Raw genomic sequence first — 23,540 nt, forward strand, 5'->3', positions numbered from 1 at the left:
AATAAGAATGAGTCAGGCACAGTCAAGTACTTTATTATCTTTTTCCAGTCATTTTCAGGGACTTTGTATTCCATCAGTATCAATCAGGATTCCTAATCAGAAAATCAGAATGATTTTCAGCTGCACGCTGTGGCAGTAATTCCTATAATAAACCAGCTTATTCCCACCAGACTGGCACTGGGTCGCTGATTCTCCTGTCAGCTCCTGACTGGGTGCGGTGGTCGAGCATGTCCTCCAGGGAGCGTCTTTGCTCATGTTAGAAAGGGCGTCACTCAGTTAAGCATCCAGGATATTACTATTTCTCCATTATATACTGCTCCCCAAGGTGATGACTGCTGCAGCCACGTGGGATTCACACAGACAGAGTCAGCCCAGGGTAGCACTTGCTGCCAGACGTCTGCGGAGATGTTTGGTGAAATCAAGCTGTGCCCGGGGTAGAGCCTGATTAACAAGAGATGTTGGCAGCCAACCCTGAGAATGACATTATCTTGTTTAGACTGACAGGCTTAAGAAATATTCCCATGAGGAGGAGTAATAAGGTGCAATGACTGAAATACAATTTTAGAATAAAGTCAAAACTGAACTTGAGTTCGTGTATGTTTTGTGATCAGCAATAGGAAAAGTAATCTTTAATTTCATAGTACCTGCAAAACAAATGGCATCAATGTGAAGTCTGTGAAGAGCAATTTTGAAAAATGTATTTTAAGGTCATACTTGAGCACCATGCTGAGTCCACATGAATCATGCCCAAGATTTTGAAGTGGACACAGAGGATGTGAAAGAACCATTGCCTGAGTACTAGGCTCTAATCAGTGACTTGTCTTTCTTTAATGGGACAGATAAAAAAGACAGGAAATGTGGGGTGAATGTGGGGGGACACATGCACCAAACAGTGCCAGGATTTGGATGTGACCCTGAAGCCAGTGTGTCAAGCACAGTTGCCTCTGTAAATGCACACTTGCTCTACCAGATGATCCAAACTGGCTCCTGTTAAGTAAATTCATAACATCTTCTGTCTCCGAAATCAGGAGCCCATTTCATCCTCCAAGCTGCACAGTAGATGTGGAAATAGACAGAGGATCACCGTTTGTGTCTTTGCTCAAACATTTGCAATGAGACAAGCTGAAACTTGCAACTGCTTGAAACCCTAACACCTCCCGGTTTACACTGCTGGGATTGAAGTGCATCGTTTCCATGGCAACGACTCTCACGTTCATTCACTTTAGAGATTTTATCCTGAAGTAAGTGCAAAATAAAACTGTCTCTACAAGAGGGAAAGTACTGCACATTCACTTTATTCGTTTTGTCGTCGTGATCATGCCTTTATATCATATGCCGATGCACACGTGTTGTACATGTTCATGATTTTCAGTAGTCTAATATTTCTGTGTTAAAAAAAAAATTAAATTGGTTTTGAGTAATATTCTAATTTTCTTAAATATGGAATTTTAAGTTTACATTACCTGTGAGCCATAATCATCAAAATTAAAATAAATAAACCCTTAAAATATATCAGTTTGTGCGTGATGAATACGATATATGAGTTTTAGTTTTTTTAATTGAATAGCTGAAATAAAACAATTTTTTGACTATATTCTAATTTCCTGAGATGCACCAGCAGTTGTCTCAGCCTATAAAAACTCATCTAAAATATGCAATAATACATATTTAAATTGATACTTTCTGGATGCAGAGGCTCTTTTTGGCTGGTACTCATGATCATTTCTCCCTGAAGCAGCAGAAGTATAACCTTGCAAAGCAGATGGATACGCCAGATCCCATATTTTTCACTGTCATCATCTCGCAAAGCTCCCGTCTGAACCGTTTCGGCCTGGTTAGAAAGTGACAGGACCAATCGGCGACGAGGGGCAGTACTCTCAGGCGCGGCGGAGTAGTGACGTAAGCAAGCAGCAACAAGAGGCTGGTGGAATTATAGGAGCTTAGTGTGGATGCTGCTAAAGCGTCAGTTTTATCAGAACTTGACAACATTTCTTTGTTAAAAGAAGAACAAAGAACAGCAGTGAGTTGTTTACTTTTCAAAAAAGACAAAAGTGGTGTACTGACATGTCTGCAGTCGCCATGTTTCGCGTTATTCCTCGGTAGCTGCGCACGTGTAGCTCGATAGCTGCTACGTCACGTGTTTTGTTGCTTTGATTGGCCTGTAAAGATGTGACAGACAGAACGTCCATCCAATCACACTCAGAGTTTTTTTCAAATCCTCTGCCATTTCCCAATCACTTAGTATTGAAGGTTTTCCTGATGATGTGTGAAACAAATCCATCCGGCGTGTCAGGTTAGCAGAAGTATGTGACAATGTGTAAATACTAAAGGCTCATTTTAGGTGAACTACAAGATTGGCTTTCATGTCTTATCCCAGAAGTTATCCTTTGCTGGATAGTGTGATTTAAAACTATGGGGAATAAATGTAGAGAATACACATCCCTCCAGGCAACACAGAGGCACTGATGAGCGGGTTGTTATTCCCCTTCAGGATGAGAAAAGTCTCACCTTTACATTGTTCCACACATAGCATGCCAGTATGACCCTTATGATTACCTTTCTCTGTATTGCCTGTTGATATCCTCAGTTTTCATGTTCCACATGTTTACTCCAACTTTTATGGTTTAAAATTGTAATAAAATGTATTATATTCTAACAAGGAAATGTTTTATTAGAACAATTTTATGACCTTTTCCTTTAACCCCTTAACGCCTGTTGTATCACATTTGATACATACTTTTATGATACCTCTATCTAATCAATATGCTCAATAAATTACTCAAAAAAACTTATGAATACAATCTGATAAATGATAAAAATGCCCTCAAGTGGATAATCAGTTACAAAAACAAACTGTATGAAATAAGATACTAAAAATAAATTTGTTAAATTTGATGGAAATTTGATGGATTTTTTTTTAATTTCAGTAGAAAGTTAAACATTTCAGTTCCAAAAAATGAGAATTTTCTGGCTATTATTTGTGTTTTCAGGCTTTAAGGGGTTAAAATGAGACTTTTTCCTACATGGCTGTTTGATTACCATATGAATATCTTTATATTAGCTGCATATTATGACTAATTTATATGCATGTTCCTCTTTTATAAAATCTTTGCATCATCTTCAAAGTTGACAGTTCATTACCACTCCTCTGCTGCGACCCTGACAGTGATTTATTTTGCTACTCTCTATGCATATGTTGTCCTGACTCTTTATGTTTCCACCCGTGAAATTGCGCCTTCCACATTTTCTACTCATCTGTGTCCCCTGAATTTTCTTAAAATCTAAAACAATCACAGGGAGTCTATCTGAGGGTGCGGGTACAGATACAGTGGCTTACAAAAGTATTCAAACCCCTTGAACTTTCATATTTCTTCATGTTACAACCACAAACATAAATATATTTTTTTGGGATTTTGCATGATAGCCACATGTGTGTAATCTAGTCTCAGTATAAATACAGCTGTCCTGTGAAGGCCTCAAACGTATGTTAGAGAACATCAGAGAACAAACAGCACCATGAAGACTAAGGAACACACCAGACAGGTCAGGGATAATGTTGAGGAGAAGTTTAAGCAGGGTTAGGTTATAAAAAATATCCCAAGCTTTGAACATCTCACAATCCATTATCTGAAAATGGAAAGAGCATGGCCAACTTCAAACCTACCGAGAAATGGCCGTCCACCTAAACCTACAGGCCAGGCAAGGAGAGGATCAATCAGAGAAGCAACAAAGATGCCCGTCGTAACTCTGGGGGAGCTGCAAAGATCTACAGCTCAGATGGGAAAACGTGTCCACAGGACAACTATTAGAAGTGCACTCCATAAATCTGGCTTTTATGGAAGAATAGCGAGAAGAAAGCCATTGTTGAAAAAAAGACATAAGAAGTGTCGTTTGTGGTTTGCCAAAAGCCAGGTGGGGGACACACAAAACATGTGAAAAGAAGGTGCTTTGGTCAGATGAGACCACAATGGAACTTCTTATGTCTTTTAAGCAAGGTGCTATGTTTGGTGGAAAACTAACACTGCACATCACCCTGAACACACCATCCCCACCCTGAAACATGGGGGTGGCAGCATCATGCTGTGGGGATGCTTTTCTTTAGCCCAAACAGGGAAGCTGGTCAGAGCTGGTGGCAAGATGGATGGAGCCAAATGCAGGGCAATCTCGGAGGAAAACCTGTTATAGGCGGCAAAAGACTTGAGACTTCAGCGGAGGTTCACCTTCCAGCAGGACAATGACCCTACACATACAGCCAGAGCTACAATGGAATGGTTTAGATTGAAGCATACTCGTGTTAGAATGGCCCAGTCAAAGCCCAGACCTAAATCCCACTGAGAATCTGTGGTGAGACTTGAAAAATGCTGTTCACAGACGCTCTCCATCAAATCTGACTGAGCTTGAGCAAATTTGCTAAGAGGAATGGGCAAAAATTTCAGTCTCTAGATTTGCTAAGTTGGTAGAGACATACCCCAAAAGACTTGCAACTGTAATTGCAGCAAAAGGTAGCTCTACAAAGTATTGACTCCAGGGGCTGAATATTTTTGCACGCCATACTTTTCAGAATTTTATTTGTAAAAAAAGTTTGGAAGCCATGTATAATTTTCCTTCCATTTCATAATTATGTGCCACTTTATGTTGATCCATCACATGAAATCTCAATAAAATACATTTACGTTTGTGGTTGTAACGTGAAGAAGTTTGAAAAAGTTCAGAAGCTCAGCAGAAAAAATTGCTGGTAAGAGTGCTAGAGAAGTAATACAGCAGAGTTAGAGAAAACAGCTGTCTTCACAGATCTGATTTGCTGTCTTATATTTGCTGAGGGGAATAAACAGCAAACAATATTGCAGATGCTGCCCCAGATAAAAAAAAACAAACTCAAAGGGAATTTACCTTGACATCCACATTAAGGAGCCATGTGAAGTGACTTTTTCTTGTGTCCCTTTCCAGAGGCTGGATGATGATGCAGGTTGGTCCATCTTCAGCTCTGCAAATGTATACAAGCACTCTGTTAATTTACAGATGTGTCTTACAACAAAAACAACAATCCACCAGAAACACAAGCGAAAGAACCCCCCCGTACAACAGGCAACATCCAAACACAACTAAACACATATAAAACACATCTAAACACTTTGCCCAAAGGCATGATGGGGAACTTGCCCACACATCCCCTCAGATTTGAAATGGCAGTGAGCAGAACTCAGATCAGTTGACTCTAAAGATTTAAACCAACAGTGGATTGATGGCATGGGTGTGGCTTTGAGTCATTCAATCAACATGCCCACACCATCACAGAGCGGGTATCAATGCCTCATTTTCATGATTTTGAAGCTGAATTTTATAAACTTAGAGATGTTTTTCATTACTTAAATTTGGCCTGGTGGTTCATAACACAGTGGACTTTTATACAAAAAAAAAAAAAAAAACTGAAAAAAAAAGATTTTTTTTATCATATTACTGGGACTTTAAGCTGCTAGCTTGGGAATATTGACAAATAAAATCTCCTTAATAAAAAAAACAAACAAAACAGCAGAATAGCTACATAGCTTGTCTCTGGATTATTCATTGTAATTCAGAAAAAAATACTTTATTTTGGACACATTATTTTTTGGAAAAAACTTGTATTGCCTTTCATTACTATTAACATTGAGTCTATCTATTGATTTATCCATAAATCCATCAATCCGTCTTTCTACATTAAGTATAAGTATCTTCCTTTTGTAATTTTGTGTCTTACAACAATGTCTTAGTCTAAAAGGCTGTATTGTCAACAAAGTATTTACTTCTTTTAAGATTTTTTATTGATTAGAGCTGAACCAGACAAAAGTTTCAGAGAAGGCCTCATGCTTTAGTTTGAAACCAACAGTAAAGTAATTGCGCCTTAAAATATGATACAAAAAGAAAAACAGGTCAAGAGCTCACAAGAGCTCGAGCATCAATAAGTCTTTTTGAAGAAGGTACTATGCCTGAGCTGAAGTGTTAGAATTCATCTATTAAGTGTGATTGAGGTGTCTTTTTCTATTTGTTATCCCTCTGTTTTTGAGCGTCTGCTGCCAGTAGTACTCACTGGGGTCATTTTCAGTCAATGACTTTTGCCTTTGATGAGCGCGAATCTGTGTATTTCTGTTTGTTGCCTGTCTGCTGCCAATAGTGTCAGATGCATTCAGAATCTTCTGATGGAGAGACATATTGTTGAGAGCCTTATATAAGGTGAAAAATGTAAATCAGTCAGATATCTTATTTTTATCTCATTTTTTGGCCCCAATGGCTTTTTTTTTTTTTTTTTTTTTTTTTTTACTTATTAATGGCAACGCTGGCCTTTTTTTCTTTTAGCCTTTTGATGCCCTTTAAAACCTTTTTGGTATATTTTGTAATTTTATAACAAAGTTTTTAGGCCACTGTTAAAATCGTAACATAAGATGTTTTTTTTTTTGGACATGTCAGGAAGATTTTTGAGTAGAAATTTCCCAAATACACTTCTTATATTTGAGTTTTTTCAGTGTATGTCCTAAACGGCCCAGGGTAAATACAATGCCATCTAATAAAATAAATGTCAAAATATCTCTAACTCACTGCAGGCTACTCAGCCACAATGTCATTTTAAGTTTGTAGGTCTCACAAAGGTACTGTCCACCAATTATTCTGCCTTTTATCACCGATTAAACACACATTTGTCAAATTTCTGACATCAACTGACTGACATAAATATTCTTTTCTCAAAAACATGAAACTAATATATAAAAAACTGAAATTATGTATGCTATGTGCTGTTAGAGATAGTAAAATATGCATGTTGAACATATTTTACAACTCTTTTTGTTGCCTGAGCTGGGTGAACCTACCTGACATAGCCTGCCTGTGGTGGAAAGGACTCCAGTTGAATGGCTGCTCCTCCAAGATAAACTCTTGACTCTTGTTTGCAGCTGTGCCTGATGCTTAAAAAATCCCTCTGGCCAATCAGGTTTCCCGCTGTCTCGGCAGACACCTCATGAGTGACCATTGTTTGGGGTCCGATCTGTTTAAGAATCTATAACACAAGACACATAAATATGATTTTTTGTTTGCGTAATGCTGCAAGACTGAAATACAACTTCCCTGATGCCATTTGCTGTACACTCTTTGGGCAAAGCACTCTGGTGTTGAATACTGAAGCTAATACATATGTTTTGTGAATGAAATAAAAAACTAATCATATTTAACACTAGATCAAAATTGCAATTTCAGCTGAAATTGAATAGGGATGCTGAGAGCTGAATTGTGAAGGAACTGCCAAAAATAGCCAAAAGCACAAAAATAGATAAAAATAGCATTAAAAATAGCATAAAATGGCATAAAAGTAGCTGAAAATGACATTCAGTAGCTAAAAAAATGATATAAATTGCTGAAAGTAGCCTAAAAAAGCTAAAATATATAAAACTTAGAAATGAGAAAAGTCATAGCAGTTGAATAACAAGGAAACTGAATTTTTTAAAGTTCAAACAGTGTCAATACGACAAAGTATGAAGAAGGAGTTAGCCGGTGCGGACACGAATATCAATAGTAGGCTAAGAGTTCTTTATAATTAGGGCATGGCTCATCTGATTGCTGGGTAGACACTGCAGCCATTTGCTAGAGGGCAAAATGCCTTCCTCTCTTCAGATCCAGCATGCGCCTGCTACTGAGTGAAACTTAGTTTGAGAAATCCTTTTATTCCATCAATAGCCTTCAAAACTAACAGCTGATGCCACTGAGACTTTGTGTTTTATGTTTATATCTTAATCCTACCTTCTGTTTTGCTCTTCTTTAGTATCATTTCCTTCTGTTTGCAGGTTTCTCGTCTGATAGATTAGAAGGTCCTCAGGGGAATCTACACTCTCTAGATGGTGCATGATGCTGTGCAGATTTCAAAATCCATTTGCATCAATAAAAATCTGACTCAACTTTAAAGCTCTACTAATGCTGAAATACATTCCCTGTTGACAATAACATCTGAACATCATTAATTTCGGCATTTAGCTGAAATAAAGATCAACAAGCCTCCATAAATTAAACAGACTTCACTGAAATATGCACTGACAGGAAAATAACAGAACTCTCTTTCCCCTAGTACATGCGACCAGCTCACTTTAATTTGCTGTATGCTCGGGTTCCATAGGTGCATCTCCTCCACTCTCACAAACAAGAGGTCATAGAGTTCATTCACGCTGGCCTCGAGGTCCGCCTCCAGCCTGAAGACCTTCCTCACACCAGGCACCATTTTGCTGCAGATTACATCCCCATTACTCTGAGAAAAGAACGGCAGGAGTTTGTATTCAAAGCGCTCTGACCTTGGCAAACAAACTTTTGGAAAAAGAAGCTCAAGTGTAATGATCTAACTAGAAGTTACCTCTGCAATCTCAACTCTCCATCCGTCTTTGTCATCTAAAATACTGAGGGCCTTCTTCATTGCTTCTTGGCCTTGTTGAAGGTAAAACAGCTCATCTTCTGACTGCTCTGGTTTGGTATCTGAAAAAGAAGACCTCTGAGTATTTGACCTTCAGCTAATCAAATGATCAAAAAACTTCATGAAACAAAGACATTCATGTTTCTAACCATTATAACTTAATCCAAGTTGTTTTCCTATGCAGGGTAGCATCTGTCTCCATCTCTGAAAATGGGTTATCTCCTGGCCTATCACTGCCACAGCTGTACGTTGAAGTCCTGCAGAATTAAACAATAAAAACATTTTTATATTAGGAATTTATTTCATTCATAGAAACAAAATAAATAACCCCAGTGTTATAATTTCATTAAAGCATCATGTTTAAAAAATCTGTTGATTCCTATAAGTTTAATTACTGTTAGAGGTGTGGTTGCTGTCCCGCATATTGTATGAAAACAATAAAGTGAAGGAAGGGGACTTAGTTTATTTGTTCTGTTTCTGTTTTCAGCCAGGTGTTTTACATGTATCCTGTAGCACAAATGTAATATTACCTTTGCAGGCGTGGAAAAACTACATTCAAGTTAAAGTACTGTTACTCTGGCTAAACTCACTTTAGTAAAAGTACTGTTCTATAAATCAATCAAGTAAAAGTAAAAAGTATTACATTCAAAGTTTACTTTGGTTACTGAGGAGGTACTGAGGTGCTGTACTGTGAAATATGATCTTTCCTTATTGGCAAGAACAACAAGAGAATAATCTCCAACCAGGTTGGTCAGGTAAAGTCACACCTTTATAATAAAGTTAAATACACAGCCAAATTGCAGTGTACATCAAACTCAGATAGAGTTCAATTTCACACTTTAAAAGTTTGAAAATGTCAGGCACTTTCCCATATTTGGCATGAGGGGAAAGTGAATACCTTTCTTCTGGTTTCCAAAAAACAGTAAAGCATCAAAATCCATTTGGTTGCTCATTGTTTGCATATTTAAGACTGTGATAATCCCCTTTTCAAGGACATACAATTTGTATGCACTGTAAGACCGAACAGTTGAAGGTTGTTACAAAAAGAGAGCTGTGTTCAAAAACAGCTATTTAAGCTTTATTTTTCTGAGTTGACTGAACACAGTTTTAGTACTCAGCCATTCTAAGTATTTTTTGTCATTATATTCAAATTATTTGCCAATCATCCCTTAATCTGAAGAGTTTTACTAGGATTCCTTCGGGCATTAAAGACTTTTGCACCTTGAGTGAAGCTACTGACAAGTCCAACCTAAAGGGAGCAACCATGAGTTCAGTGTGCACTTTTCACTTACCGTCATTTTGAGTGGCATTAATGTTCAAGATGAAAGAATTTGAAATGAGGGAAAATTTAGTGAATGGAGAATATGTAGCTTTACAAAAAGTACTTTAACATTTTGTTTTGAGTTGGATATGAACAGATTTTTTTAGTGTTGGGAAGTTTCTACAAAGCAGTTAAACTTCTAAAAATCATGTTAACACAACATAAATGTATGAGTAATGATTACTCAAATTATTTGCACTACTAAACAACTTTAATCAGTTCCAACTAAAATTCTGAGCACTTTCAACTTGTTCGGTCTCACAGTGTGTAATACATTAAAACAATTTCAAATTTTTTTTGTATGGTTTTTACAATACAAAAATCAATTTTTTTGCACTGAACTGGCATTCAAAGGGCTAAATTTCAAAAAGGGTATCAATATTTGATATTGATTTTGATATTTATTTGATATATTTGATTTTTTTTATCTAGGCTGGTCTTATCTATGCTGACATATTCGATCACAAACGTACAAAGTGTGACTTTTTGTACACCATCTGAGGGTTAAATTGTTGAAGAAGGTCTTGAAAAAGTCTTGAAAGTGATCAGTTTAATGTCAGATTTTCTGTATACAGCCTGGTAGGCTTACTGCAGCTGGCCAATGGGTGGCAGTGTGCAGGATGACTTATAAATGTCCACTAAAGTCGCTGATATGAAACATTCCATTATAATCCATGCATTCAGCAAAAATGGCTTTAGAACAGCTGTCAGTGACCACTATACACGAAAGAGTTATTAACAGTTTATAGAAACAAATCACACAGAATAAATTAAGCACAAAACAAATAGAAATGAGGCTTTTGTCTAAAAAAGGGCAACAATTTAGAGCCTGTCTTCAACATTATTCCAAATGAACATGAAATAATTACCTGCCATGCTCCTGAGGTGAGGGTAGGAGATTCCACAGCAGAGCTTGACAACAGCAGGCAGCATATTGTCTGTCCTTAACAGTGACAGCAAAGCACCAGAACTCGCCTCCCGTCTTTATACGGCCTGTGAAGGACACTTCATTGAGATAAGGGATAGATAGGGGCTGCTCTGAGTCTAGCCCTGAAGGCCACACATTGACAAGAGATCTTACAGAAGAACACAATTAGACTGACTGATGATTCAGTCCCTTTGTGTGAATATATCATTCTCCATTTGTTCTAGCATTTGAAGCTTAATTAAGGAGTTTGATATTGCTTAATATTGGTGTGCCTTTACAAGCTGTCAAGGCAAACATGACCATAAGATGTAAAAGCTTCTTTGACATTATTTTTCTGCTCACTTTTTTTGCACACAAATTAAAACCACTGATACATTTCGCTTATTCACAAATTGCTGGATATCACCTTTTCAATTTCATACCATACATGTTTTTAGAAACATTCTGCTTTTTTCCATAGAATTTGGACTTCAATATTTTCACAACCTTTCATTCCCCAATAACTCTTCAAGGTCCATGTAGTCTTTTAAAGGTTCAAGGTGCATCAACATACCTCTGCGTTTAGGTCTTCCTCTGATCAAAGCAGTGCAGTAAGTCTTCTTCAGACAGTTTTCTCAGTTCGTTTCTTAACCTCTGACACAGACTCGAATCATGTTCCTTTGAGTGCAGATTTGATCTTAGGAAAAAGGGAAAAGTCACACAGTGCTACATCAGGTGAACAGGGAAGATGATCAAGCACTGTGATTTGTTTTTGGGCCAGAAACTGCGTTACCGTGAGCCAGTGTGAGCTGGCGCATTGTCTTGATGAAGAACGAAACCATTTTTCCTCAATTTTGATCTCTTGGTACTGACTTTTTCTCTTAGTATGTCTAAAACCTGTTTGCAGTAGTGTTGATTCACCGTCGACTGAGTCCTCCAAAATTATACACTTAATGTCAGAGAAAACAGTCAACATGGCCTTGAATTTGGACTTGCTTTGTCGTGCTTTTCTTCATCCTGGGTGACGATGGTGTTTGCACTGACTGTTGTTTTGTCTCAGGATCATATTGGAAGATCCTAGTTTCTACGAATTGTAATCACTCCTTCTAGAAAACATGAGTTTCCTTCAATTTGTTCCAGATGTCTCCATAAATTTGTTTGCATTTCTCCTTTTGATCAAGAGTCAGAAGTTTATGGCACACACTTTTGTAATGTTTAAATTTTCATGCAAAATTTGCCAAACGTCTCTTTATCAATGGATACCATATCTGCTATCATTTTTATACACATACATTCACAAAATCTTTTGTGCCTTTCAAACACATGTGCACATGACATGCAGTGCTCTCCATACAACTCAGTTGATGTACGAAAGGACGTCATTTTTGTGGATTCCTTGCACCATTTTTTTGCTCAACTTAGATCTGTTAGTCTCATTCATGGACACTAACAGAACCCCTAAATTTCATTTCATAAGAATAACAGTGCCACAATTTGTTTGCATTTTTCCATTGACTTTTTCAAAAATAAATCTTGGATATATTTTCAAAAAGGAGTTAGAAAAAGAACAATTTGAAAACTTATTATTTTTTTTTTTTTTTACCATAACACTGCTGTCACATAACCTCATGCCAGATGGATGTGTGAAACACATCCATCTGGAAAACCTTTAATACTAAGCATATAGGAAAGGGCAGAGGCTTTGAAAAAAACTCAGAGTGTGATTGAACGTGTGATGTAGCCGCGACCAAGGTGTGCATGCAGCTACCGGGGAATAACGCGAACCATGGCAACTGTAGACATGTCAGTACACCACTTTTGTCATTTTTGAAAAGAAAACAACTCACTGCTGTTCTCTGTTCTTCTTTTAACAAAGAAATATAGGCTGTGTCCGACATCACTCCCTATTCACCATATAGTGCACTATATGGTGAATACGCCATTTTGTTGTAGTGTCCAAATTCTGAGTGAGCATTGTTATTCACTATATAGTGCACTCATTCTATCCCACAATGCATTGTGAAAAGTAGTGAACAACTGATGGTCACTAGCTCAGCAATATTTACCATAATGCATCGCGATCGCTGCTCTCAAGCATGACGGACGAACGAGAGGAGCACAGGAACATATATGAAAACTTTTTAAAATGCTTTTTTGTTTATTGGTTTTGCCAAATCTGTAAGATAATATTAAGGATTCAAAACAGAGTAACTTTTTCCCCCTATGATGATTACAAGACATGAGACCATCAGCTTTATGCAAAAATAAGTGATAATACACACAAAAATGTATAATATGTTGTCACTATAGAGACAACTTTTTTATCTATTAGTATATCTATTTTTTGTGAAAATACGTTACATTTTGTAGCAGTTTTTATTGAAATTCTACCGTTAATTTCGATCCTCAGCTGTTGTCAAGGAAATTTACGAGCTGTTGCTGCTAAACGTTTAAATTGTGAGACAGCGATGACGTCATCGCCCGCAGCCAGAGTAGCGTCCGAAATCATTTTTGTGTTTTTCAGTTGAGTCCACTATATAGTCCACTATATGCTGCTCACTATATAGTGGATAGGGAGTAGGGAATGGTTTCAGACACAGCCATAGTCAAGTTCTGATAAAACTGACGCTTTAGCATCAACGCTAATGTCTTTCGCCATAATTCCACCGGTCCCATTTTTGCTTCGTGCTTACGTCATGACTCCTCCGTGCCTGAAACTACTGCCCCCCGTTGCTGATTGGTCCTGTCACTTTCTAACTGGGCCTAAATGGTTCAGATGGGAGTTTTGCAAGATGGATTCACCAGTGAGAAACATGGAAATGGGCGTATCTATCTGCTTTGCAAGGTTAGCTGTCACAAACAAAACAGAACTTTTACTACCATGACATGGCTAATTTTCTCATAAATAATAAAACATAGAACCATTGATTATGATGTTTTGATGTTTTTTAGTTAAATGTGGATTAAACCAACAAGCCCTTAATTTTGACATCAGTTCAAACTAGAAAAAGCACTCGGAGAGCGCAGCCCTATCTCCCAATAGTACAGAATCCTTTAGAAAAATTCAGACGGTAATCCAGATCACTCCCAAAATCTAATCAGTTCTTTCTTATGCCATTTCTGACATTTCCTGAAACTTTCATCAAAATCTCTCCATAACTTTTTGAGTTATGTTGCTAACAAACAAACAAACCCTGCCAATCACATAGCCTCCTTGGCGGAGGTAATAGGCTTTTGCCTTTTAAAACAAAAATATAGTTCAGTCAGGAGCACTCTCGTCATACATTTCACCATTTTATTGCAAAATGGATATACAGTTAAACTTGGTGAAGAAGGCTCTGCTCAAAAGATGCCTGCTTTGACTTTCCAGGGAGCGCATGGCTAGAAACTCCCATATGGGTAGATACATTTATAAAATTTATGATTGAATACAATACAGTTAGTTTAAATGCAATTAATACAAAGCATGAATTTGAATATGAGGGTGCAACAAGCTGTGTGCTATAAAGGCGGAGGCTGGGGTGGAGGAAGCTAAGCAGCAGCAGCAGCATGGTGCAGCAGCATAAATGCACACAGGGATAAGTAAGAAGTATGTCATATTTAAATACACTGCTGTGTTGAGAGGAAGAGAAGTGACTGGCTGTAGGAGCTGGGAGGCGATGATTAGGATCAGCTGGCAGCCAGCTGATCCCAGCTGGGCGAATATACTGCATGAACTAATGCTAGGCTTCTTCAAATATAGAAAAGCCCCCAAAATAATACTTACTAATGTTTTATATAAATATTGCATTAACTGAACAACACTAAAAAAATATAAATATTTTGTTTGTAGATTTAAACAAAATCTAAAAAGCTTTTTAAGATCATTTTTGTTTCAGATTTTGAGGACACAAAAAAACTAGGAAACTATGAAAATACCTTATGTATTTACCAATATGCAGACAAAAGTTTTAGAGAATGAAGACTGTTTTAAAATTTCAGGATATTTCTAACTCTGTTTTGCATCTGTTTGGTAGAATTGCACATATTGTGTTATGCAATGTTGTCTTTACTGTGTCCTACAATAAAATAGACTCATGGTCCTCATATGAGGGTGTCATTCTTTTAACTACTTGTTGTGGATATATAATGTTTTGTTATTATACTTATCAGGTCCTACTAATCCCAAAAAAGTAGGTGATATCGAAAAAGCATAACAAATGAAAGCTTTGTTCAAGGTAAAACTAATCCTTAAATTCAAACATCAAGACTAATGGCAGGAAGATGATAGAAGTGTTGCATTAAATCATTGATTCGTGTGCTAAATTCAAACTCTAATCAATTTTATTCATAATATACACACAGGAAAGTAAACGACATCATTAGCAGAGAAAATCATTGAGGGGGATCGTTTGACATGACAGAGCTCATGTTGGGCAGAATGTCACTGATTAGAGGTGTCGATCTTACCACACACTCTGCACTAATTGGCAGGAAAAAAAACTGCATGACTGGTGGGGCCTAAGATCTCTGGAGACAAATGGGAATTTGAAGACATTTTTTATTTAATTTGGTCTTGAATGTGATGCTGAGAAACAGAAAAATGATAAGGGCAACTAAAAAGGATGACTATCAAAGTGATACACCAGCTGTGCTTTTTGGGGAAAAAAAGCAAATGAAAAGCAAATGTGTGATTATTTGCTTTAAAATGGTCTGATCAGTTTCTGGAGATGATATATTAGAAAGAAATAGTTTAATAAGCATGATTTCCCTTCTATTTTCCTGCTAAAGGAAGCACAGCACTATAGGGGATATGATTGCTGGAATGCAAATTAGAGAAAATGGTAATCATGTGTCAGAAGGGCTGTCGACAAAGATCATGCATGTATTTTAAGCCACATTACTTGCACATCTGTGCCAGCGTACATTAGACCATGATGACCCTGATGAAGGCTATTTTTGTTCTCTTCAAGTCTCTCCTCATCCTCCATGCACCTTGGTAGTTGGTGAAGTTGTGCCAGAGTTACCCACCTCAGCTCTCCAGCATACATTAGCAGAGAGGGTTGTAATGGAAGATAAGGATCTGGTGGATGAGGGCTGCTGTTCTGTGATATCCCATAATGTAATGCCATTATCACCACAGATTCCTGTTTCTATATTTAATATTATGCCTAATTATTTCTTCAGGTACTTCTAAAATGTAAAAATCACACAAACTCTATACTCTCGTTTTGAAAGGCACACCTCCCTTCTTCCATATTATACAGTAATTTTCAAGCTTGCTCATGTGATTTGCTATCTGGGCCCAGAGCTGACCTATCCTCCAAATGCTGCCTCGTGAGAAGCTCTGCTGATAGAAAACCCAGCTGCTTCTTATCTGCCGGAGGCAACAGGTGTCCTTGTGAGAAGGATGCATGACGTGAATGATGAACTTCACCTGCTGGCCAGTTGACCTCAGATTGAGTTGGAGGCAAACAAGGACATGTATGTGGCTATGAAGGAGGTCAGACCACTGGGTTAACCAGCATAATTGTCCAAATCATGAATTAATGACTACTAGAGGCCTGCGTGGAACTCTTTTCTTAATCCCACTCCAGCCCGCTTCCACTGAAATTCTGACCATTATCACCCACCCCTGCAGTGTGTGGCATTCACTTCCTCCCACACCCACAACACTGCATCCCTCACATATTCTGACGACCAATGTTTATTTTTCAGAATAAGTGGAAGTGCACTTAATAAAGGAATATTACTGTGCTCACTTAAGCACCACCATGACACAGTTTCCTCCCTAAATAAAGGAAAATCCTAAGAAAGCAACCTCAACACTCACATTCTCTTCATGCATAACAGTGCCTCACAGATTAAAAAAAAAGACATCTCTAATCCCGGAATAAACCCCAGAGTGAAATCTAAACTTTAAAAACCCAAAGCTACAACATTACAGTTACTATAACAGTAAACTGTCACTTTAAAACTGAGAATATTTTGTAGTTTGTTTGAATGTACTTCCTTCAGCATGAGGTGTGACAAAATGTCTTGATGTGTAAGTTTGGATACCTGCTTCTAATTTGTCAGTGTAGAGAGACATCAAGTTTCTTTTACTGTGATTGATTTAGGGGCGTGACAAAAGTTAGAGAGGGCAGATCGGCTAGATGCACTAGCAGTGTGCTCTCTCTTGCTAGGATGCTGCATGTCCGTTTACCTTTAAGCATGGCGGTTAGCCATTATCTAAGTTTGTGAAGTTAAGAGTGAGTCCAAGTGAGTCTTTTCTAGCTCGTCTCTATTGTGAAGGTTTACTGTAGCCACAAGCCGTGTACAAGTTTTGTGCTCTGATAACTGACTGTTCGGCTATCGGTTAGCATCATGCTAATGTGGAGCTAGTGACTCTCCACGGACTTTAATTCTGGCAGGGGGGCCTAGACGGCGCGCTTTGCACTGAACTGACTCTTGTGCAGAGCTTTTCCGTGAGAGAGACCTGCCGTTTCCCTCTTGCCTTGTCCTTGGATTTAATGTCTTCATGGCCGAGACCGAGGTCTGGACTTCCTCTTCCCATCTTCATGCCGGGCCTGAGGTGAGGACCTCTGTTCCTCCTCTCCCTTTGATGCAAATGATAGAAAATATTCTTGCACACTCAGATGTACAGATGGGCTTAAAAGTTGACCAAACACCAATTGTAGAAAGTCCAACAGTAAAATTCTGGGAAGAATCCTGAAGGTAATTATATTCCATGGTTATAAATGTGAGTTGAAAATTAGATTAAGCAACTCAAATATCAAGGTTAAAGAAGTACAGTTTAAAATTGTCAATGGTTATTACCCTGTAGCTGAAACACTTAGGAGGAGATTCAAATTCGAGGTGGACAGTTGTGTTTTCTGTGATAATAAACCTTAAACAATAGAGCATCTGTTTTTTATGCTCAATTACATCTGATTTTTGGCACAATGCAAAAAACTGGCTGAGCATCAAAACAGAAAATATTAGCACATTTGAAGAACAGCAGATTCTATTGTACAATGATAATGTATCTAATGATATTTCTACAGTGGTGAACATTAACATTATTATGGGAAAATATCACATCCACAGTTGTAAATGGAAGAATCAGAGACCTTTGATTATTTATTTCAAGAATGACATTAAGAATTATTTTGTGTCATTGCAAATCCTGATTAATACAAACCAGCAGGTGAGGATACTGTATGAGAACATGAAGAGACTGTTGGTGTTTGAATAAAGAAAGGTCTTATATGGAGATGTGTCCTTAGGTGAGTGTATCAACAATTGTTGCCATGTCAGTGTACATGTATAACATTTGAGACTATGGCATCTGAAGTGGATTTACATGCCTTGCTATTATCCTTTATTTTAATTATATATTTTTTTTACTTTAATTAGGTTTTGTTCTTTACCTGTATCTTGAAGAATGTATGTCTTTACAGTTTGTCAATAACGAGAAAAAAAAAACAGTTCCTGTTGGCCCGCTGCAGAGACGAGGTGTGTGGATTTACCTGCAGGGTGGCGGAGACAATGGGACGGAGCTGGCTTCACCCTGGCTGTGACGAAGTTTTAGTTATCGTTTCTCCGTCATCCGTGTGAACCATTGGATCCTACTTGGTGAGTCACTGCAGCATTCACGATGCTGCCATCGTTCCTTAGTGCATCATAACAGAATTTCTGTCAGGCCTGCAACAGGGTTATTTTCCTTTATTGCTGGCTTTTGTGTTTATTTTGATGAGCCCACATTAAAGTGTGAGAAGTATTTTTTGTGTGACTTAGGACTCATGATAAAAGAGTTACATCAGGGATATTTTCTCAGCTTGAAAGTTTAAGCTGATAAGCTGCAGAAACAAGGGCTGATACTTACCTCAAGTGTTTCTACGGAGGCTTAAAGTTGTCATTACTTGAGTTAAAAGGGCGACTGTTTTATTTACTCCGGGTAATTATTTAGTGTTGCCAACTTGGAATAGAGGAAAGAGCATTTTATCCTTGCAAAATGTTACTGCATTGACAAACAAGTCAAATTAATTTTATTGATTTTTGTAAATAAACACTTGAAATTCAGATTTTCTTTTTGTGAGTTTGATAAATAAGAACAGTTAAAAGTGATTAAGGTGTGTAAAAGCTAAAAACTACACATTTCTGCAAGGGTTTTTTAAGTTTATGTGATGCATTTAAAAAGAGGATTTAAAGGCTGGTGTTTAAAACAGGCATACACTATAAAAACACATGTCATGCTACAACTTCCTTGAGATGTTTAATGTAAAGAACCCAGGGCATTGAATCAGGACAGGTGATATGAAGAAAGCGCTACACATCTGACAGCCACAGACTGATTTAACTCCTTGTAAGTGCTTAGTAATAGCAATGTCTTAGTAATATTTACCGACCTTTTCAACACATAATTTATTTGTAAATCATACAGAGGTGAAATTGTTTCCTGAGCTCTGTAAAGTTATTAGCGACATAAAAACTTTTTACTTGGCAAGCAAAAAGAATTCACCTGCTTGAACAACAAATAGAAGTTTTCATATCTGCTGGGTGAAGTGCAGCAGTGTGTAAATGCTGCAGCACATTCACCCTAACCCAAAGAAATCCTTGTGGCAGGAATTATACCAGTGACGGCGCTGATACTGCTTTACCGCCCACCACTGCTACACAGTGAAGGGTGATTTTAAGGAACGAACACATCTGTTTTGATCCTAAGGCAGAAATTTCACACCTTCTCCAACTGTTGTTCAGATTTTATTTACCACCTTCTTACCACCATTATCAGTTTTTTCAGTACATTTTGTCCAAGCTGCATGACTATAACAGTCAACTTGCTTTCATTATAATGGCAGTTCCATTTTACACATAGTATTTCACAATCTTGTATCTTTTAAGGTAGAACTCAGAGCTAAAAGGTTCATTCACCTTTTAAGAAATCTTTATTCCTTCCTAGCTCCAGCGTGCAAAGATCTACTGTATAATTTTGATTTCAGCCTATTCTATGCTGAGAGCATGTTAACTTTTCTGTATTGTCTGAAATATTTATGTCAAGTGAGACTGATTGCAGGAGGGGATGAATGCAGGTAATTATGAAAATGTCAGCAGAAAATGAAACAGAAATTCCAGGAAAGGTGAAAGAATGATGTATTACAGCACTAATCACAGAACAGAACAAAACTGAATACGAAATAACACCGACTGAAACATCTCACCTCCTCTGGGTGGAACTAACAGAAAACCGCTAACCAGAGAGGTCAAGTGAGTTCTTAAAGAAGAGGAGAATCATAGGAGTATTCTGGCCCTGATTCGTTTAAGCTAAGCCTGCATTCATGCTGCAGGCCAAAGTAACCTCAATCTGTTTTTCTTTTTTTTTTTAATTCAGATCCAAGCGGCAACCTCCAGTCCTGAAAACTGAAGCCAATGCAGAAGTGCAAAAAAATGCAATACCGCATGTGTCACTGGAACACTGGAAGTCCCGTACAGCCTGATTAAAAAAACCCAAACATGTCTCATTAGCTAATGTCTTCATGTACTCTTACTGTACGGGGTGAATTATTTTGTACTAGCATCGTTTCCATTATATTGAGGAAATCCTCACCGCGTACTGATTGGCTCGTCTCATTTGACTGACAGATAGCTTGACAGGTAGAAGCTACCTTTCTGTCAACCAGTATGCTAGCTAGCTGACAGGAAGTTGAGTTCGTGGGTGGGCTGTTAGGTTGATTCAAAGTTCGGTTGAGACAGCAATTTCAATATGTCCGCCGCCGCAGATTAGCTTCAAAAGCTGTTTGAGTCTGCCTATTGTAATCAAACGGTTGACCTCACACAGACTTTGTACAATTCTTTTTAGTCTATTTTCATATCAGGAGGGTTTTTTTTTTTTTTTTTTTTTTTTTTTTTAATGAAAGTGTGAACCAGTGCCTAATTTTGATACCTATTTCATATTTAGATTGACTTGATGGGATTAGTGTTAGCTAGGGACCTGTGGTCATTCATCTAATCATACAGGATGTCTTTAATGTCTTGTCAGGTTGTTGTTAATCACATGCAAATTGACCATGTCTTTAATCTGCAGAGTGAAAATTCCAGGGCAAAACAACCTACTGTGTTTCAGCGTGTACATAGGTCCATAGGTAATACTTATCCCATACGAATTGGCATCTCTGTAATTTAGGGTGGTATTTATGTGTTTTTATGGTCTGTGCGGCTTTTCATACGCCGTTTTCTGACTGAAAAAATAAAAGAGGCAATGTAGAAGATTGTCTACGAAGTTTTGATGCTTATGGGCTCTTGTAGTGCTTTTCTTTCAATTTATTCATCCTATGTTGACAAATGACTTTATTATGCTTGATTTATTGTTCAAACTGTACTTTACAAGCACACGTTTGCACACAGCTGCTCTCTTAATGGGCACAGCCCTACTGCTCTGCTCCAACAGCTTCCCTGTACCTTTGCCTGATCGTATATAAATACTAAGCTGTACATTTCATGCATAACACAATGTACATTTGGTGATTAGGCAACAACAGCTGACATGCGAGGGAGGCTGTTGCTGGTGTGTAATGATCTGAAATTAATCAGGAGCAGAATAACATCAAGTGCAGAAAACTCTAACAGATGACAGGTGTCGTTCATATTTAACACAAGACATCTCACCCTCTCATACATTACATTTTTTACCTTCCTCATCCTGTCTGTCTAATCAGCTGCAGATACACACAGGTTACAGACACGATCTCAGTGCGTCCTGGGAGAGCCCAGGGAGACTGATCACTTATTTGTTGATCATGGACAGCTTGCCACATATTATACAAAAAATGTAAAAATGCATTGGCACGTTTTCTGTTGTAAACTTGGGTTAACAGCATGTATAGGATAGGCTACATGGTCTAAATAAGGTCTGAATACAACAATAAATTCATAAACTGATTGTTTTATTGTCAAAATGTCAACAGTTAAGTGCTTTGGTGATTCTCTGAAATAGAATGATTACTGTCATGTTTTATTTAACAATTTTATATTTAAAAAAAAAACAAAACCCCAGTGTGTTTGTTGGTTTCTTACACTCCCTTCAGCCTCTCAAAATCAGCTCTCAAACCGCCTTAATCAGGGATCTGATTGTTTCCAGACACTCAGAATCATTTACCATGGCGAACTACACTGGTAAGAAGGCATCCACCTTAAGGCTGGCCACACACAAGACAATTTTCAAATCTTCAACAATTTTTTAAAACATGGGAGGCCACAGAAAGAAGGACAGTTTCAAAATGATATTTCATCTTCTAATCATTTAAATGCACTGGTCTAGCATCAGCACCCACAATCATCTTTTTGTGAACCCAGAAAGAGGGGTGCTTTCTCGGGTGGATGGGAACACAAATATAAAGGATTAGCAAAGTAATGTCAGACTTCAGGGCTAAACTATTAAAGCAGAAGAAACTTAGACAACTTTAATGGTAAACAATTGAATGATTGTGAAAAGAGACAAAAAAGTGGGTTACGGGAGGCAAAAATTGGTTAAAATGGCTAAAATGTGGCAAAAACGAGCAAAATGTGGTAAAAATGGGTTAAGAAGCAAAAAGAAGTGGCAAAAATGGGCAAAAAAATGTCAAAAGTGGAAAAAAGTGTCAAAATGGGTGAAAAAGTGGGAAGAAAATGGATTAAACATGGCAAAAAGAAATTACATTGGTTAAAAGTGTCAAAAAATATGGCAAAAGTGGGTTAAAATAGAAAATAATGGGCTAAAATGGCAGTAAGAAGTGGTTAAAAATGAGGAAAAATGAAAAGTGGCAAAATGGGTGAAAAGGGGCCAAAATTGGTTAAAAAGAACAAGTGGTGGGAAGAACAAGTAGTGGGAAAAAAAAGTGGCAAAAACATAGCATAAATGGGGCAAAAAGGGTAGAAAAAAATTTGTTAAGTTCTTGGGCACACACACACACACAAAAACAAAAACGATAAGGAAATTAATGTCAGAGCTAACTATTAAAGCAAAATTAACTGATTATAAAATATTGAATAATTGTAAAAAGGGACAAAAAATGATTAAAAATGGCTAACAATTGGTTAAAATAAGCAAATGTGGGAAAAATTGGTTAAAGAGGAAAAACTGGCAAAATGGGTAAAAGGCAGCAAAAATTCGTCAAACGTAGCAAAGAAACAAGTGGCAGGAAAAACAAGTGGTGACAACGTAGCAAAACTGGGCAACAAAAGGGAATAAAATGGGTTAAAGTATAAAAAAAAGAAGTAGCAAAAATGGTGGAAAAGGGCAAAAAATGATTAAAAATGGCAACAAAATTGGCAAACAGAAGTGGAAAAGGAATGAAAATTAGTAATTGATCATTGAAATTGGCTTTAGTTGGCAGAGATGGGTCAAAGTGGCAAAAGAACAGGCAAAACTGGGTGAAAAGGGGAAAAAAAATTCAAAAATAAGAGGCAAAAAATAGGTTAAATTTAAAAAAAAAAGGTATAAATGGTAACATTGGGGAAAAGTGGCAAAAATATGTAGCAAAAAAAGGGCAAAACATTGGCAAAAAAGAAGTTGTAAAAATTGGTGGAAAGTGTTGACAGTGGAAAAAAAAAGTGGCAAAAATGGGTTAATAAGGGCATTAAATGGATCAAATGTAGCAAAAAGGAAGTGGAAAAATTGGAGAAAAGGGCAACAAAAATTTTCTGATTTCCTTACTACACAAACAGCACTCCTTTTGACACCAGAACTTTGAAACAGGCTCACTCATTGTCACATAATAATCAGCTGTTCACACTTATCTACTGGCACTGCGCCACTTCCTCACTGTTAGCCTATCATATCGCTGCTGCCCCTTTAAATGTGGTTAAATGTGTGGTGTGGTTGTGAGCTACCCTACACCTCCCCATCACTGCCAAATCTACATGATGTCTTCATCAGCCATCAACCCTAGTAT

At 37.6% G+C, this 23,540-nt stretch overlaps 1 protein-coding gene and 1 long non-coding RNA gene across 2 annotated transcripts; one reads left to right on the plus strand and one right to left on the minus strand.

The window, feature by feature from the left end:
* Window positions 1–9: 9 nt before the first annotated feature.
* On the minus strand, window positions 10–10,686 carry star2 (steroidogenic acute regulatory protein 2). Its single transcript, XM_041815699.1, has 7 exons — window positions 10,613–10,686; window positions 8,572–8,679; window positions 8,366–8,484; window positions 8,105–8,263; window positions 6,843–7,027; window positions 4,891–4,984; window positions 10–471 (listed from the first exon to the last, which is right to left on the minus strand). The coding sequence occupies exons 1-7, from the start codon at window positions 10,674–10,676 to the stop codon at window positions 367–369; spliced, it is 834 nt and encodes a 277-aa protein (XP_041671633.1). The 5' UTR covers window positions 10,677–10,686; the 3' UTR covers window positions 10–366.
* Window positions 10,687–16,789: 6,103 nt separating this feature from the next.
* LOC121528584 lies at window positions 16,790–20,041 on the plus strand. Its single transcript, XR_005993488.1, has 3 exons — window positions 16,790–17,203; window positions 18,072–18,246; window positions 20,003–20,041. It is a non-coding gene; the product is annotated as an uncharacterized LOC121528584 (long non-coding RNA).
* Window positions 20,042–23,540: the final 3,499 nt, after the last annotated feature.

This window comes from Cheilinus undulatus, linkage group 20 (genome assembly GCF_018320785.1).
Source record: "Cheilinus undulatus linkage group 20, ASM1832078v1, whole genome shotgun sequence".
Taxonomy (NCBI): domain Eukaryota; kingdom Metazoa; phylum Chordata; class Actinopteri; order Labriformes; family Labridae; genus Cheilinus; species Cheilinus undulatus.

Coding starts and splice junctions, on each gene's coding strand:
- star2 (XM_041815699.1), bottom strand. CDS start 10,676: ATGCTGCCTGCTGTTGTCAAGCTCTGCTGTGGAATCTCCTACCCTCAC. Junction 8,680..10,612: donor TCACCTCAGGAGCATGGCAG/GTAATTATTTCA, acceptor TTAATTCTGCAG/GACTTCAACGTACAGCTGTG. Junction 8,264..8,365: donor GGAGAGTTGAGATTGCAGAG/GTAACTTCTAGT, acceptor TTCTTTTCTCAG/AGTAATGGGGATGTAATCTG.